General features: G+C 36.6%; 2 protein-coding genes across 2 annotated transcripts; one reads left to right on the top strand and one right to left on the bottom strand.

Annotated features, from left to right (window-relative positions):
* Positions 1 to 1,407: 1,407 nt before the first annotated feature.
* On the bottom strand, positions 1,408 to 2,558 carry LOC129247240 (uncharacterized). Its single transcript, XM_054886323.1, has 2 exons — positions 2,472 to 2,558; positions 1,408 to 2,414 (listed from the first exon to the last, which is right to left on the bottom strand). The coding sequence occupies exons 1-2, from the start codon at positions 2,512 to 2,514 to the stop codon at positions 1,408 to 1,410; spliced, it is 1,050 nt and encodes a 349-aa protein (XP_054742298.1). The 5' UTR covers positions 2,515 to 2,558.
* Positions 2,559 to 15,000: 12,442 nt separating this feature from the next.
* Positions 15,001 to 16,190, top strand: LOC129249797 (restin homolog). Its single transcript, XM_054889445.1, has 2 exons — positions 15,001 to 15,209; positions 15,274 to 16,190. Exons 1-2 carry the CDS (start codon positions 15,129 to 15,131, stop codon positions 16,039 to 16,041), a joined length of 849 nt encoding a protein of 282 aa, XP_054745420.1. The 5' UTR covers positions 15,001 to 15,128; the 3' UTR covers positions 16,042 to 16,190.
* Positions 16,191 to 16,941: the final 751 nt, after the last annotated feature.

The following is a 16,941-nucleotide window of genomic DNA, read 5'->3' as shown; positions in this document are numbered from 1 at the left end:
TCGCGCTACATTCACTAAATTTCTCAGACCCCAAACCATCATACGTCTCACGCTGTCGTTTGATTAGTCTCTGTCCATTAAGTGACAGAGGTACGTTTCAGGCAGTTTCTTTTATTTTCGATCTCGTTTATGGACTAATTGACTGCCCGTTTCTTCTTGAAAGAATACAGTTTAATGTTCCTTGCAGGAACTTTCGTCGTGTCAAAATTTTTCATGTTGGCGTTAGGAGGACATTATATAGTTCCAAAGCACCTCTTGTTAGAACGCTGTCTGACATCAACTATCTCGCCTCCCTTTTGGATCTAGACTTTTCCAGAGCGAAACAGGTATTTAATACCCAATTAAAAAATTTCTTCCTTTGTAAGAATTCTAAATAATTACCTAATATATTTTGTTAATTTAGTTTAATAAGCTTTAATTTTGTCAACTACTTCTATATAAATATTCTTAGTTCTATGTAGTCAGTAAGAAACTTTGTATTTCTTGTCTTACTAAAATGAATTAATCCTCTTTGTAAGTTATAAGAAATTTTATCTTTTTCTTTTGCTCATTACAATTGAAGCTAGTTAATTATAAGTTTAGTTTTACTTTGATTAATTAATTTAGCATTAATCTGTTTTCATAGTCTGTAAGAAATACTGTATTTTTAGACTATTAATTGAATTAAATAAATAAATAAATAAATAAACCCATTCACCTAACGCGCCTCTGGCTCTGGTTACAACCCGTCGAAACAGTATGTTTCCTGTGCTTTCCGATAGATACAGTTACACGATGACGATCGGTGACTACGCCGCACCGGTAAGGCTTGATTAACTGCTATAACAACAGCAGCAACGGCTGAGTCATTTCTCGCGTCTATAATATGGATTTCTGGATATTGCGGCATCGAAGAGAATTGTAGGGCCGATGAACTAACGAGGCTCGACACCAAACTTTCTAATGCACCTATTACATAATGATATATAAACATACAAGCCACATATTTTTAAGAAATTTGTACGAGTAGCAAACTAAAGCAGGCTTAATGAACTTACCTGCGGAATTACCCGAAAATTTTGGTCGCCACTCAGGTCTAACTGCACAAGAACCCTACTGAACCAAAATTTTAAAACAAACAATTTGAAGGACCTGCTTGTCTTGACTTACCTTTCGTCATTGTTTCTAAATTTCATTAAAATAGCTGACATTTTTTGGAATATTTGAATCTGATTTGACTTTATTGTACTTCAAGATATAATTTGAACATACAGATATGCTTGTATATGGTATAAGAACTTTAGTTACCTCCTATTAAAGTCTTTCAATAAATATTTAATTTTTAAATAAATAAAAAAAACTTACAACTTAACACTTCTTTTATTCCGCTATACGAATAAACCACTTTATTTTCTTCGTATATTTCAATTACTTCTTTTTAAGTCCATAACCACTCGTTGGTCCAGCCGAGCCGATCTGCGTAGCCGCATTGCGATCACTCTTATCATGCACATGAACCGCTTCGCTTAGTTCCACATTCGCATGTACCGCCGCATCATTGGCGTTTATCTGCGCCTCCTGTGCAGACAGTGTTGCCTTTTCAGCCGCGTCTTTCGTCTCTTCATAATCCAAACGAGCTGTATAGACATGTGATTCGATTTGTTCCAATTTCGCCTTGGACTGTGCAACCATATCGATCTGTGAAGCCAACTCTGCTGCCGCCTCAGAGGCTGCCCTCTGTGCCAACTCAGAGCCAGATTGTGCATTATTAAGTGCCGCCGTTAACACGGACACGTGATTAATGGCTTGTTGTGCTGCATACTGCGCCGTCTTGGCGGAGCGTTTCGCCTGCTGCAGTTGTGTCAGCTCACTTTCCAAGGCTTTGTGTTCATCTATATTTTGCTCTTCAAGTCGTCGCAAAAGCACTTCTTTGCCTTTTAACACAGCTACCGCGGTGCCAGCGGCTTGTGCAGCTGCTTGCGCAAGTGTACTTTTCGCTACGTAAGCAGCTTGTTTGCCGGCAGCATTTTGGCTAGCCACCGCAGAGTTGGCTTGATCTGCTGAGCCTTTGGCAATGCTACGTAAACCATTGTCGATGAGATATTTTCCACCAGAAGCGGAAGAATGAGCAATCGTATGGGTATGCGGGTGTGTTTGCGCTTGTGTGGGGGTAAAATCTGTTGCGTAGCGTGCTATATCTGGTTGGGAGTGAAAGTCATGCTCATTGATATCTTCGTAAGGATAAGGCTCTTGTTCCACGTGATGTACTGCAGCTGCGGTGGGTGCAGATTGTGCCTGTTGTGGTTGGGGATGTGGATGTGGTTGTGGTTGTAGATGTGGAGGCTGTGGGGGTGGTACGTTTAAGTAGTTCCCGGTTCGCTTTACTTTGCGGGCCGTTACCGTGAAGAATGTGTCCGCTGGGAGAATCGAGGGAACTGTGAATTGAAAATGCTTTTGCTATAATATTTTGACCAATTCGAAGAAATACTAACCAATTAGGAAAAGCATCAGGGCAAGATGATGTAGCGCCAGCATTTTAGTTGAAGTAAAAGTTTTGTTTCAAGAAATGTATAGTTTGCTCCTTTAATCTGCAAAGACAATTATTATTACTATTATTATATTTTTGAGAAGAGAGCAACCAGAAATATGTGCAGTGGCTAGAAAAATGTTAGCTTAGCCTGCATGTTACGATCATCTTCTATAAAGAATAAATCTGATTTTGATAATATTCGTCCAAAAATATCATTATAACATTGGGCTACACCAAGTCCTAAATTGCTGAGAGTTCTTAATACTCGAAGGTGAATTCCCAAAACCGTTAAAAAATTCAATGATATCGCCTATAGAAAAAATTAGAGATACAGACAAATGCAAAGAACTAAGATCAAATGGCTTAGAAGCCGTATAAAATCTGCTTGAGAGGATTGTCAACAATATATGGAAAAAAATAACCTACTCTCGAAATTCAAATCTGGTTTCAGAAAGAAATATTCATGCGAAACTGCAGTATACTACCTAATAAACGAGTGGACTAGTATGGAATGGTAAACTAAAGTTATGGCTACATTTTAAGACTTTAAAAGAGAATAAGGGACAATGAATTAAAATATCTCAATTCCTATCTAACCTAAAGAGCTGAAAGAACCTAAATATCCATTTATCCTCTGGTTTTGGAAATGTCGAAATATCAGGTCAGTCCATAAATTCGTGCATTTTTTAAAGGTGGTTTTAAAATTAATAAAAAAGATGTTTAAATTATTAATCAATAATATATTTTCTTTCATTATTTACAATGTCTTCCAACGTTTAGGCAAATTTTTAATTCCTGCTCAAAAAAATGTTTGTCCTTGGAGCCAAAATGCGCTTCGATATCCGTTTTTATGGCTTCTTTTGAGGAGTAGCTCTTGCTCCTCATATGAGATTGAAGTCCACGTGATAATCACAAGGTGCAATATCCGGAGAGTATGGTGGATGCGGTATTAGCTCACATCCGAGCTCGTTCAGCTTGCCTAATGTTTGACTTGCGATATGAGTCTTGCGTTGTCGTGGTGAAACAAAACTTTGCGTCTACTCACTAAAGACGGTCGATTTTTGTTAAGTGCCTCATTCAGGTTTGATAGCTGATGGGAATAATAATCAGCAGTTGTCGTCTGGTTTGGTTCCAGAAGTTCATAATAAACAATACCGGCCATATCCCACCAAATAGGCAGGAGAATCTTCTTGGGGTGAAGGCCATCTCTCGTCGGTTCTGGTTTTTCATTTTTATCTAACCATTGGTGTTTGCGAACAGGATTATTGTAACGGACCCATTTTTCATCACCAGTAACGATACGGTTCAAAAAACTTTCATTTTCAAGCCGTTGCAGCAGCTGAGAACACACATTCACTCTCTGCTGTAGGTTGGCGACGGAAGGTCTATGCGGAACCCATTTTCCCAGCTTTGAAACCTTTCCCAACTGAACCAGGTGCCTGTGAACTGTTCCATGCGATGAATGTAACCTCTGAGCTATCATATCGTCTTCGGAGTTAAAGACTTTAGGACGACCAGCGCGCGGGGCATCCACCACGTCGCAGTTACCACTTCGGAATTTTGAAAACCACTTTTGCGCAGTCCTTACACTCACGGTATCCTCTCCGTGAACATAGTTCATTTCTGCAGCAGCAGTTGTTGCATTTTTACCACTAAAAAAAAAATACAAAATATGCCTCTTATACGCGTTTGAAGATTCCATTCTATTTTTTAACATCACGTGCTTCTATCCGCGATTGAAATCACTTATTGAATGCAAGATATATCAAAGAAAATATAAATAGTTCCGTTATATCCCGCGAGTAATTTTTTGTATGCAAAAATCGTACAAAAGTGAAATTATGGGTAAAATACGCACGAACTTATGGAGTGACCTGATAGAAATGCCACACGGTTCCATCCTAGGAGCTTTACTATTTATTATTTACATAAATGATAATGAAAACTTAAAAAAAAACACTGTAAAATAGTAATGCACGCAGATGTAGAAGGAAAACGTGAAATTTAATGCGAAACCACAAGTAAATCTATGGCTCGAAGGTATTAAATTAAAATTAACCGAACAGAAAGCAAAAATGATGGAAATAAATATCAGTAGTCAAATTGAGTTAAAAATAAAATATATTGTTTTTGAGAAGTTGGTAGGTGGGTAAGTATGTAGGTAGAAGAGGCAATCGGTCTCTAAACCAACTCACTTAGCTCGTTGCAGATCCATTGAGGTACCACAGTAGCAGTTTACCTGCTACTCCTCGTTTAACCATTTTGTTTTAAATGCAAGTCCATTGATCTGGCTGACACTTATGTATATCCCTAAGGCCATCAGTATCATTGAGAAGGTGGACCGAATGAAGTATCTAGACAAAAATATGAAATTTAATGGGCACGTGGAATCTATATATATATAAAATTAAGCCGAAAAAAAGTGTCATTTGTCTCCGGTAATCTCAGCAACGCTTGTAAGGAAAACAATGAAAGTTTCACACATTCTTGGTGTTGCTTTGGCAAAGGTTTCTGTGAAGTTTGGTTGAAATCCGATAACGCGTGTGTGCGGTGCGCCAGTTAAGTGAGTGTGTTTTTGCTCTTTGCCGCACGTATTTTTTGTACGGCACATAGCATTCATTAGAATTGAATACATTTTGGTCGTGTGTGTCTGGACCGATTATTATGAGATTTGGTATATATATATATTTTTCCACGGTGAAGGTTAGTATAATATGTTTATTGATTCCACTCACCACCAGGTGGCGCTGCCGAAGGCCAAAACGAGGACACGGGTAACCCTAGGATGTGTTTTTACATTGTGGGTATCAAATCAAAGCTACTGATGAGTGCTTTAATACAGAGTATTTTTTAGATCTCTGAGTTACCAGGGTCTCGAGATATAGCCGAAAAGGTGGACCAAGGTACGCTTGGATGTGCTTGTACAATATGGGTATCAGATGGAAGCTGTTGATGAAAGCTTTTAAGTGAAGTAATTTTTACTGCCCGTTTCCGGGATAAAGAAAGGAGATGGAGCTGGAGATGGAAGAGGAAAAGGAATAGCTACAGGAAGAGGAAGAGGAAGACCACTTATTATTAACAATTAAAAAAAAATTGTAAACAAATTTTAAAATGTTACATATACGCTTATTATATAAACGTTAATCTGAAGTCATTTATAGTGAAAAATTCATTGCCGGCGTGATTGGTGATCGTTTCCTTAATTTTTTGCAGAAAGGTTATGCTAATATGAGATATTATCTATATCATTCATATATTTACGTACTACCTGTGTACTCACAAATATATGGTTGAAGCAAATATATGTCAGTTTTTTTACTTCGCCTGGAAAAGTTTATATAAATTTAAGAAGAGTAAATAGAACTTATTTTATATCAGACTTCACGCAAAAAAGTCATTTGCACCTGAACACATAGCTGGGTTAAAGCGGGGGGGAATAGAACAGTTCTCTTCTCCTTCTCTGCTTTTTCGCAGAGATAATGTCGATAATTTAACTGGCCTAATGACTTTACAACAAAACTTTTGTCAAATATGTCAAACGAAAGAACAGTTAATTCAAAGTTTTTTCCCAAATTTGCCTCAAAATTACAAAAATCATGATTGGCTTAGTGAACGAGCCATCATGGCTGGCAAAAATAAAGATGTGAATGAAATGAATGCGGCTATTTTGGCTAACATACCAAGTCCAGAACAAACATATCGATCCGTTGACACTGTTACAAATCAAGATGATATTGTAAATTATCCCACTGAATTTTTGAATTCCTTTGATTTACCTGGATTACCGCCACACATGCTAAACTTGAAAATAGGAGCACCGATTATTATGTTGAGAAACATAAATCAACCACGACTATGTAATGGTACTCGATTAACAGTTAAGAGATTGATGAATAACGTCATTGAAGCAACAATTTTGAATAGAAAATACTCTGGTGAAGACGTTTTAATACCGCGAATACCAATGATACCATCGAATATGCCGTTTGAATTCAAACGTCTTCGATTTCCTGTTCGCCTTGCATTCGCGATTACCATTAATAAGTCACAAGGCCAAACTTTATCAATTTGTGGTATTGATTTAGAATACCCATGTTTTTCTCATGGCCAACTTTATGTTTCATGCTCAAGAGTTGGTAAGCCATCGGTATTGTTCATTTATTTAACAACGCATGGAAAAATGAAGAATATTGTATACCAAAGAGCATTACAATAAAAAAAGTAATAAAGTAAATCACATCAAACGTTTTTTAATTGCTACTACTATTTAAAACTTCTTTCATTACTATTCATGCGCGAGAATTTTTATAAAATACACACAGTATTTTTCGGCTTAATTTAATTAATTAATCTAGATTTTTTTAAAGACGACCAGCGGAACGGGCGGGTTTTCGCTAGTATATTATAAATTATTTGTATTATGTGTGCGAATAGATGGCAGATGGCGATTTATTATCCAAGTCATTTTTTCTCTAAGTAAACTAGATTTTTGTAAACTAAGTTAACTAGATCAGTAACGAATACTTAATAAACCTCCTTCACATGTTTAAATCCAAGCGACAACGCTGGAAAGGAGATGTGGAATTTGAGCGGCCGAGATTTAGGCTAGACTGGGAGGCAAAATTTTAACTAAGAAATTTAACAAATAAGTTGATTACATCATTTGCCGTTTCGACTTTGAGTACACCCTTCGCTGTGATATTCGGACATGATTTTTTCAACATAATAAAATTTAAAAAAATGTTTGGTTTGCTTTTAATGTCGACTTTGTAATTACTAGGAATTGGACATAATTAATCTTTGTTGTTTAAGAGTAAGTAAGTTCAGGGTTAAAAATCGGTTTACATTTCATTAAAATATAATACTTCTAATTTAAAAATATCTAACTTTTGATCCCTTATAGTAGTACAGCTGTGATGTAAATTTGCTAAGGTTTGCAAAGGTCATATACCATTTAACTAAGAGGAAGATATGACCTCGGAGATATAACTTTTTTGCGTAGGACTTAATCTGTTAGAAAGTTTGGTTAGGTTCAATACCCAGGGCTTTGTATGAACTTTTATCTATGTTATCAAATAAATTTACCTAAGTGCTTTTTACACACGTCAAAATTTAAACTTCTCTTTCCACATATACACTCTGTTTCTAAACTACTTATACGAGGTGTGTTAAAAAAAAGGCGAATTAAAATTTCGCGGGCTATGCACATTCGACTTTCGTTTATTATTATTTTTACATTTTGGTACACTCGTCTCAATGATTCTTTACGGTTTCAATATAGTATATTTAGTTTGTTTGTGAGAGGCATAAATAAGACAAGTGTTTTGCGAAAAAATCGCTTTGCAGAAAATCGCCGAACACGCAAAACATTTGTTTTATTTGTGCCTTTCACAAGCAAACTAAACTATATTACTAAAACCGCGAACATTTCTTCGAGACGAGCGTACCAACGTAAAAAAAAAATTATTATCGAAAGTCGAATGTACGTAGCACGCGAAATTTTAAAATTCACCTTATTTTTTGAACACACCTAGTATATTATCATACAACTTTTATCTTCAGAAGAATATTATTGTTTTCAGTATAAATGGTTTGCCATTACACGAAATCGGCCGTATATTTAGATGTGATCATCTCTTTTAAAGAATAAAAATTTAAATGGAATAAAAAAAATTCATAATCTTAGTGAATAAGTGAATTGGACTACTCAGGTAACTAGTATCGGGCGTTTTTTTAAGAGTTTGAGCACTTAAAATGATAATATGTACAATACCGAAATATTGTTGGTATTAGTTTTTTTATTATAATCTGGCATATAATATCATGGGATTTATTTTTTGAACATATATCTGCCGCGACTAGGAGTTACATGACCCATTCTATCTAAATGAGTCCAATCAGCAAAAATACGACGAGAACGATGGTCAATTGGATTAAATTCTTGCACGAGCTGTATTTTATATGACATTTCGTTGAAGAAGAACACTTCGCTTTTAGATTTTTGAAGTGAAAACTTCTTTAGAATCGTTGGGAGTGATTTGAGAAAAAGTGAAACGAAAAAAGCGACACTCTTGGCTACGAAGCGTTATATTATATGTTGATATAAACGTAGCGACGAACTAAATAACTTTTAGGCCAGCGCCGACAGCATGGCGCGGTAGCCGAGCGACTAGCAATGTGAGCTTCCGATCCAAAATCCTTGGTTCGAATCACAAGAAAAAAATTTTTTTTATACAGTTATTTTATTTTATTTTATGATATGTTTATGAGGAGCTTTTTTTCATGGCAGAAATACACTCGGTGTTTTGCCATTGCCTGCTGAGGGGTGAGCGCTATTAGAAAAATAGTTTTCCTTAATTTTGTATTTGTATTTGTATTTTTGTGTAACAATCGCACTGAATCGACAACACGATCAAAAACAACAGTTGACGCGGTATTTCAAAGATATGTTGTCAACATCGAAACCAAAGCATTTGTATCATATTTTAGCTATCATAAGCTACTCGTATCATTTGTTGAAATTGAAAACATTGAGGATGAATAATAATAAAATGAAGAAAATAAAATATGAACTTTATAGCAATATTATAATGAACCTATAATTATCCCGCCCCTAACGCTGCTTTCGTCTCATTCTCTCTCAGTTTGTTTTACGGAAGGTTTCACTTCTATCGCGTCTAACCGTTAGACTGGTATTTTTTTTTTTTTTTTTCAAAAGTAAAATTCCGCAATTTGAAAGTGTCGTTCTGACGTTAAACGTTTTATGATGGCATGCCAAATTTTACTGAACAGAAATATCAGTACAGTTTGCCTTTCTAAGCTGTCAAACCATCAACGTCGGTAGTTTTCATTCTAAGAAAACACCCGATACATGCAGTTTTATGCTGGTGCTTCACTAGAAGGTATTTTCCACTGATTTGCTGTAACTCGAAAAGTTGTGGAATCCCATTATAAAGGGTGATTAAGTTTTAAGGGCCAGTGTTGATTTTGAATAAAATACAACTTTTTTAGGAAAGGCGCACCTCAATCCGATGGTCCAAATTTTCGATGACGCTAAGTCATAATTGAGGTTCTATGCCGTTAATGTGCCGAATTATCTCATCCTTTAGCTATTGAATTGTTACTGGCTTATCGACGTACACTGTTTCTTTCAAATAACCCCAAAGAAAGAAGTCCAACGGTGTCGTTGACGTTTAAATGTGGTTCACATTCAACATCGCCCATTGAAATTTAACCACCCTTTATAACTTGCAGCGATTATTGAGCATAAAAGTGCTGTTTTTTCAGAACCTTTGAACAAAGTAATATAATTTTTTAATAAATGTATTTTATCTTAAAAAAAAAGAAGAAAAACGTCAACGTTCAATTAAAGAACTTTATCCCATAATTTTCAACTTTTAGTAAATCTGAAAATGATCAAATTTTTTCAAAAAATGTCCAGTGTACCTCTAATTATAGTCAGCCGACAAACTAACCAGTGTTTAGAAAATTCACGACAGTGTTAAAAATACTTGAATCACTTGACATGGAATCGTTCAGGAGTCCAAATCGCGTATTGCTTGTTAGACATTCATTAGGTGCGTTGAGGCATTCATATTCAGCGATGAGACTAAAATTATGCTGTACTACAACAATGGACCCAACGAAGTGTGGAGCCAGTCATTTAAGGCACTGGAAAGACGGAATATTAGACCGACAGTGAAATTTGCCAAACTTTCAGTCATGGCGTGGGGATGCATATCTAGCAAGGGCAGGGGCGATTTGGTGTTTATATAAGATAAGATGGCAATATCAAAAATAACCGAATATTATACAATGCCATTTGACAAACAGTGTATCAAAATTTGTCTTCATTGTTGACAACAAACCTCAGTTTAAATTCTATCTGGACAAAGATCCAAAATATAAAGCTCATATGGTCAGAATGCGGCTTCTTTTTAATTCCTGTGAAGTATTGGATACACTAGCGCAAGGTAGGGATATTAACCATATTTAAAGAAAAAATTGCAAAATCATTTAAAAGGTCGAGCAGAGCTCGAAAACTTAATTTTAGAGCAATGGCAAAATATACACCAGGACTATGAAAAATGTATTCTTTCTATGAGAACATGGTGTTATATATATGTACTTATGTAGATGCTCGTGGTAGTCATGCAAAAGGCTGATTTATGTTTTCTTTTTTAAAACATGTAATTCAAAGATATTAACTGCAGATGTAAAAAGACTTTATTGACAGCTGTTTTTGAAGTGCATTAAAAGCTGTTGTTTTTTAACTGTATTTTCTACTATTGACTTTTAATTATTTTTATTAGTCAAATAAAACCAAAGATTGAAAGAGAACTATGAATACATATTTTCTCAAGCAATACGCCCGATTTTCGCTAGATTGGTAGATATCAAAACACTTCCTTGACAAACTGTACATAGTTATGAAAGAGTTTATTTTTGGAAGGGACTATTTCTCAATTTTTAAATACTCAATTTCTCATTTACTTAACTCGGTACATAAAGTAGGCAGCTTGAGAAAAAGTACACAGGCCTGCAAAATCTCGCTTTTTTACAGCTTCTAAAACCGCTATGGGTATTTCTTCAAGGTTTTTTTATGCGGAAAACGAATATGACCATGAAAATGCTCCAGCACGTCAGGAGTTTTTGCAATTTGAGGTTAAATAGTCAAAAAATGCAGATTTTGGCCATTTACAAAATTTTTTTTTGGGGAAGGTAAAGTTTTTTTTAATTTTGCACAACGGCATCGCAAAGTACTACTCTTTAGCTTTAAGGTCCTTTTTTAAAAATATTTTTACGATTAATATAAAAAGGTTATTCTATTTTGAATTGGAGACTTTTAGATATGCAAATTCAACCTTTCTAACTCTCTAACGCCCCTGTAAAGGGCGAATTCAAAATAGTATAACTTTTTTTATATTCATCGCAAAAATATTTTTAAAAATGGATTTTAAAGTTGAAGAGTAGTACTTTGCGATGCCGTTGTGGAAAATTAAAAAAAAAACTTTACCTTGCTCAAAAAAAAATTTTTTAAATGACCAAAATCTGCATTTTTTGATTATTTAACCTCAAATTGCCAAAAATCCTGACGTGCTGGAGCATTTTCAAGGTCATATTCGTTTTTAGCATAAAAAAACCTTCAAGAAACACCCATAGCCGTTTTAGAAACTGTACCTCGCAGGACTGTGAAATATATCCGATACATTTTGGTACATAAACTTTACTTTTTCTTAATTGTAAAATGTGAAAAATTGATGGGTGATATAACTTTTTAATAATTTTTTTCGTAATCAGGACACCAAATTACAAAGTAATTAGTTAAAATTATCGAAAAAGTTTTTTGGTTGTTGGCCTGTAGTATTTATCAAACAATATAAATCTTGTAAAAATATAACAAACATAAACAAAGTGAATCCCTTCGCATACTTAAGCACTTCTCACTTAACCTTTAAAACACTTTTGAATTTTTCTTACGATTATGATTGATATCACTTAGGCCACCAATTAGTAACAAAGTACAAAAAAATTTAATTTATTAATAGAAACAGTAAAGCAACCAAGTAGTCATGAAAGTAGATCAGTAGAGTTAGTGAATTTAAGTATTCTCGGCAACCCCCACTTAAATTTTGTGACAAATATCAGGTCAGTCCATAAGTTCGTGCGTTTTTTAAAGGTGGTTTTAAAATTAATAAAAAAGATGTTTATTTCTGCAGCAGCAGTTGTTGCATTTTTACCACTTTTATAAAAAAATACAAAATATGCCTCTTATATGCGTTCGAAGATTCCATTTTATTTTTTAACAACACGTCCTTCAATCCGCGATTAAAATCACTTGTTAAATGCACAATATATCAAAGAAAATATAAATAGTTCCGTTATATTCTGCGTATAACTTTTTGTATGCAAAAATCGTACAAAAGTGAAATTATGGGTAAAATACGCACGAACTCATGGACTGACCTGATATTTTCGTAGAGCATTTTAGTTCTCAAATGTCTTAATTAAAAGGAACCTTTGGAGTTTTCTCAAAAAGGGGCAATTTGACTCCCAAAGAGGGAGGATAGGAGGTTAAAACGTTTCACAAAATTGACCCTCTTAAAATTCTTATTATAGAATGTTGACAACCATATCTCTAGCAGAAATCGATTTTTTACAAATAATATTTAAATAAAGAATTCTTTCACCTTTAGAATGCTTTGACGCAATGAAAAAAAGAAAAAAACTGAGACATACATAACTTTCTTGTACAACAATGGTTTATTCGTATGGCCGCTTTACTATTTCAAAAGCTGGTATCAAACTCTATCTAACAACCTTTCAGTTGCTGCTGCCAGAAGTACTCCGGCAGTATTGACGAATATTTTTTGCGTTTTATAAATACAATGCGCGTGTATGGTATATTATATTTCCTTGTATTTAATTACTATTTTTTTAGGTTGGTTTGTATTTATATGTAGCACTTCATTGGGTTTCCTCGATAATTAACGTAAGTATTTTATTTTTATAATTTCCATGCACTTTTCACTGTTAAGCGGTTTTTAACTATTTGTTTCCCGCTTCCGTAGTAAGCGCGCGTAGTTTTTACGTTCGTCCTGATGCTGCCAATATCAAATCACATCTGACTATCTTACGTACAGTTGCGCGCAAAAATAACCAACACTGCGCATGCACTTGGAAAAAATTTAGTTATGTGTGCAGTTATGCATGTACACACATATACATACATTTATACATATTGCAATTGTGAAATAATATGAGTCTTTAATCACAATTTTTTGCTGTTTTTGCCAGTTTTTTCGCGCTCGAAATTGCGAAACGAATAATTGTCCAAGTGCGCTCAACATTCAATTACAATTCAATGCCAGTAAGTGAACAGGTCCAAAAGTCTTGTTGGGAGGATGCCAATGGCTGGTGGAGTGGCGAGCGTATAGTTAGATGTGTGTTTGCTCGCTTTTACTTTTCAGGAAAAACCACTTTCAGCTTCATTCGCAACAACATATCCGCAGTGAAATGTGTGAACGGAATTGAAATATGCCGCTGCAATGCAAGGAGTTGCCACAACAGTTGTGTATATTGCCGCAGGTAGTTGGTTGGTGGTGCGCCAACACACGGAATGCTTTAAATCGATTTGCAGCTGCACGCGAATACGACCAGTCGAAAACACGCTACGCATGCGCGCCTAGCAATCGTATTTATAAAGTCGTGGCAGCAAGGCGAGTGAGGCTGCGCATTGTGGGTCTACAGACGTATTCGTGCATATGTGGGTTGCTGTACTCCATGGCGTGGTGTGGCGGTCGGTCGGTCATATACGTTTGGGGGTGACTAGCATCATCATCTGAGTATGCTGCAATTGCTACTGCTATTGCATTTCTTTCGCTACCTCATAATACATGAACTCATGTGTGTGTTTTTTTTTTTTTTTGTTTTGGTTGCATGCAACTCATGTTTGCTTATTAGAAATGCATGACTCTCGGTAACTGGTGTAGCTGACCACTCTGCAAGCGGATGAAAGTGTCAGAAATTTTTTGTTACATTGCTTTCTGCTGTCACCACCGTTGCGTTTCGTTTTTGCATAGTCTCTTTTCTCGTATGCTCTTCCTTCGTGATGCAAATCATGATCCACAAAAAAGAAACCATGACAATCATGACAACAATATCAACTTTGAGTCATTCAATGTCTCCGCAATGGTCCGCTACTCATTTTTGTGCAGGGTCAATGCATTGTCCGGCTGACAAAGAAGCGTCGGTAGCAAACAAATGTAACGCCCCTTGACGTCGACTGTCTGTCGTGTTCGGTTATTCCGGTTTAATAAATGACTCAGCGAAGGGTTATAAAATATTATATACTATATAATTGGGGCGTGTTTGCTTTGTTGGGTGTCTGGCCGAGCTCCTCCTCATCTCCTCCAATTTGTGGTGCGCGTCTTGACGTTTTTCCAAAAATGAAGGGACCTACAATCTCATACCGCCCTTGAGTGGCGGATCGTTCTTTAAGAGGAGCTTTTTCATAGTAGAAATACACTTGGAGGTTTGCCATTACCTGGCGAGGACCGTTTGCTCTTGAAAACTACGTTTTCAGTCATTTGGTGTCTCGTGCCCAGAGTGAATTTCGAATTCGTGGCCCACCAAATGGTAGTTAAGCACGAACGCGTGCGGACAATAAAAGAAAAACTGCGGAATGGAAGTATTGAATAACTTTCACAGCACGCAAGGCGACACAGCTCGTAATTTAGCCTCCAATTTAGAGCGTGCGTCTGCGGCATAGCAGATCACTAAGAAATAGATAGGCAACATGCAAGTCCTGATCGAAAGTTCCCGCGACAATATTGACTTGCCAGCACCGGACTACTTTTCTTCACGATAATTTATAATATTTGGCTAAAAGTAATATTTAATCTTCTCAGAGATGAAAAAGATATTTTGTACTTGAACACGCTTTTAAAACTCGAAAGTTTTAATTTTTTAAAGTCACATAAAAACTCCAATAAAAATAAGACATTTACTCAATAAATTTTCCATTTATACGTGCTTTTCTGACAAAATCGCAACGCCATAACAGATATGAAATAATTTTGATTATCGTCTATTATTTTTCTTTCTGTGAATTCATACGATGCGTTTTGCTTTCTTCATACTAATCCTATTCAACGGTCAGTTTTTGTACGCGCACGGTTTCGAAAGCAATCCTATTCAGGTATGCATTAAAATAGTTGATAAAAGGTTTAAAAGAACTTTTGATTAGATGCTTCTACCTTTAGCAACAGCACAGAAAGATGAAACGCATGCTACCGCACATGTACGTACAATACGGTGAAGATTCTATGCAAAGTGGTGGTGGTCACCAGGAGGGTGGCGCATCAGGACCTGGAAGTGAGGGCGAGTGCAAACAAAATTCCTTGATGTCCGGAAATGCTAAACAAAAAGCAACGAGCATAGCACAGAAAGCAGCACAGGAGGCCAAAGCCGCATCCGATGCTCAACAAGCAGCCGGCGAGGCTGCTGCCTTGCAAGTGAAGAGTCAATTGGCGGACAAAGCGATGCAAGCCGCGAAAGCAGCCGAGGCAGCGCTCGCCGGCAAGCAACAAATCGTCCAACAGTTGCAGCAGGAAGTACGCGAGGCTGAGGCTGTGGTACAGGAGGAGAGTAGTTCATTGCAAAATGCCCAACAGAATGTTAATGCGGCCGTAAGCTCGGCTCAACAGGCGCAAACGCAACTGAAGACGCTAACGAAGGCTGTGCAAACAGCACAATCGAATGTAGGCAATGCCGAGCAGGCGGCTAGCGGTGCACAGCAAGAATTGGCCGAGAAAACGCAGCTAGTGGAAGCGGCTAGGTTACGTGTCGAGCAGCTGTTGCGCCAGTTAACCTCTGCACGACAGGATTTCAATAAAACTAAGGAAGCGGCTTTGAAGGCAGCCGCAGCTGCACACGACGCTAAGGTGAATGCAACACCGGGTGGTCGATGCCGTCGGATGATGCGTATGGTGCGTAAACGCCACGCTGTGGCGCCACAGGACAAGCAGTGAGACGTATATTTTGCGTGCTTTTTAAAGGTTTATTTCTGATTTTGTTTTGTCAACTGATATACGAATTTTTCCATGCACATATGTATGTATGTGTGTATGTATATATTTTGGTTGCTTCTTCCTGAATGCGAAATACTAATTATTTAAAAGGATCGTTTTTTAAATAGTTGATGGGTGGAGTTGGGTTTAATGCTAGAGAGCTCTTAGTTATAGTTAAATTAGGGTCACGTAAGGTCAAAAACCGAAAAGCAAAACAACAATACTTTAATAGTTGAAAGTTAAAGATGTCCTCAAAGAGATGGCAGCAGCAAAGATCCTCAAATTGGTGCGGAGTGGTGCATTACGCTATAACCCAAGATTGTAGCATATATTCGTATACTAAAATGTAGTGCGCGCTTTGCAGGTTGGTTGAATTTGTCCAGTTTCACTAGTCGTTCCTTAAGACGGCTAATTATTTTTCCAGGTGAAATACGACAATCAGTTTATGAACTAAATTAAAATTCATTTAAATTGAACTAAACTTTTTAACACGTTCACGCCGGCGCGTACCACCGGTGGCTCGCACAAGTCTGCTTCATGGGGCGGCGCGTACCACCAATGGTACTTTATTAAACGGTACCTATGAGATGAGATGCCATAAACGACTACCCTTATGAAAAAATTTCGTTTTATGACCTGCAATCGCTTCCGATAGAGCGAAAAGACTTAAACATTGCCGTCTGTGGGCGAAGACCATGAATAACAGCGCCGGCGGGAACGTGTTAAACAAGCGTATAAACGTCAACCAAATGATGGAACGTATTGGGCTCATTCCAGCAATGCAAAATTTCGATAGACATCGCAAGGGTGAAAATTAGGCATCTTATATCACCTTTAATTATTGAAACTATTCGTAAAGCA

The sequence above is a fragment of the Anastrepha obliqua genome, chromosome 1 (assembly GCF_027943255.1).
Source record: "Anastrepha obliqua isolate idAnaObli1 chromosome 1, idAnaObli1_1.0, whole genome shotgun sequence".
NCBI classification, from domain to species: Eukaryota; Metazoa; Arthropoda; class Insecta; order Diptera; family Tephritidae; genus Anastrepha; species Anastrepha obliqua.
Note: the sequence above shows the minus strand (reverse complement) of the source record. Positions and strands in the feature narration are given on the sequence as shown.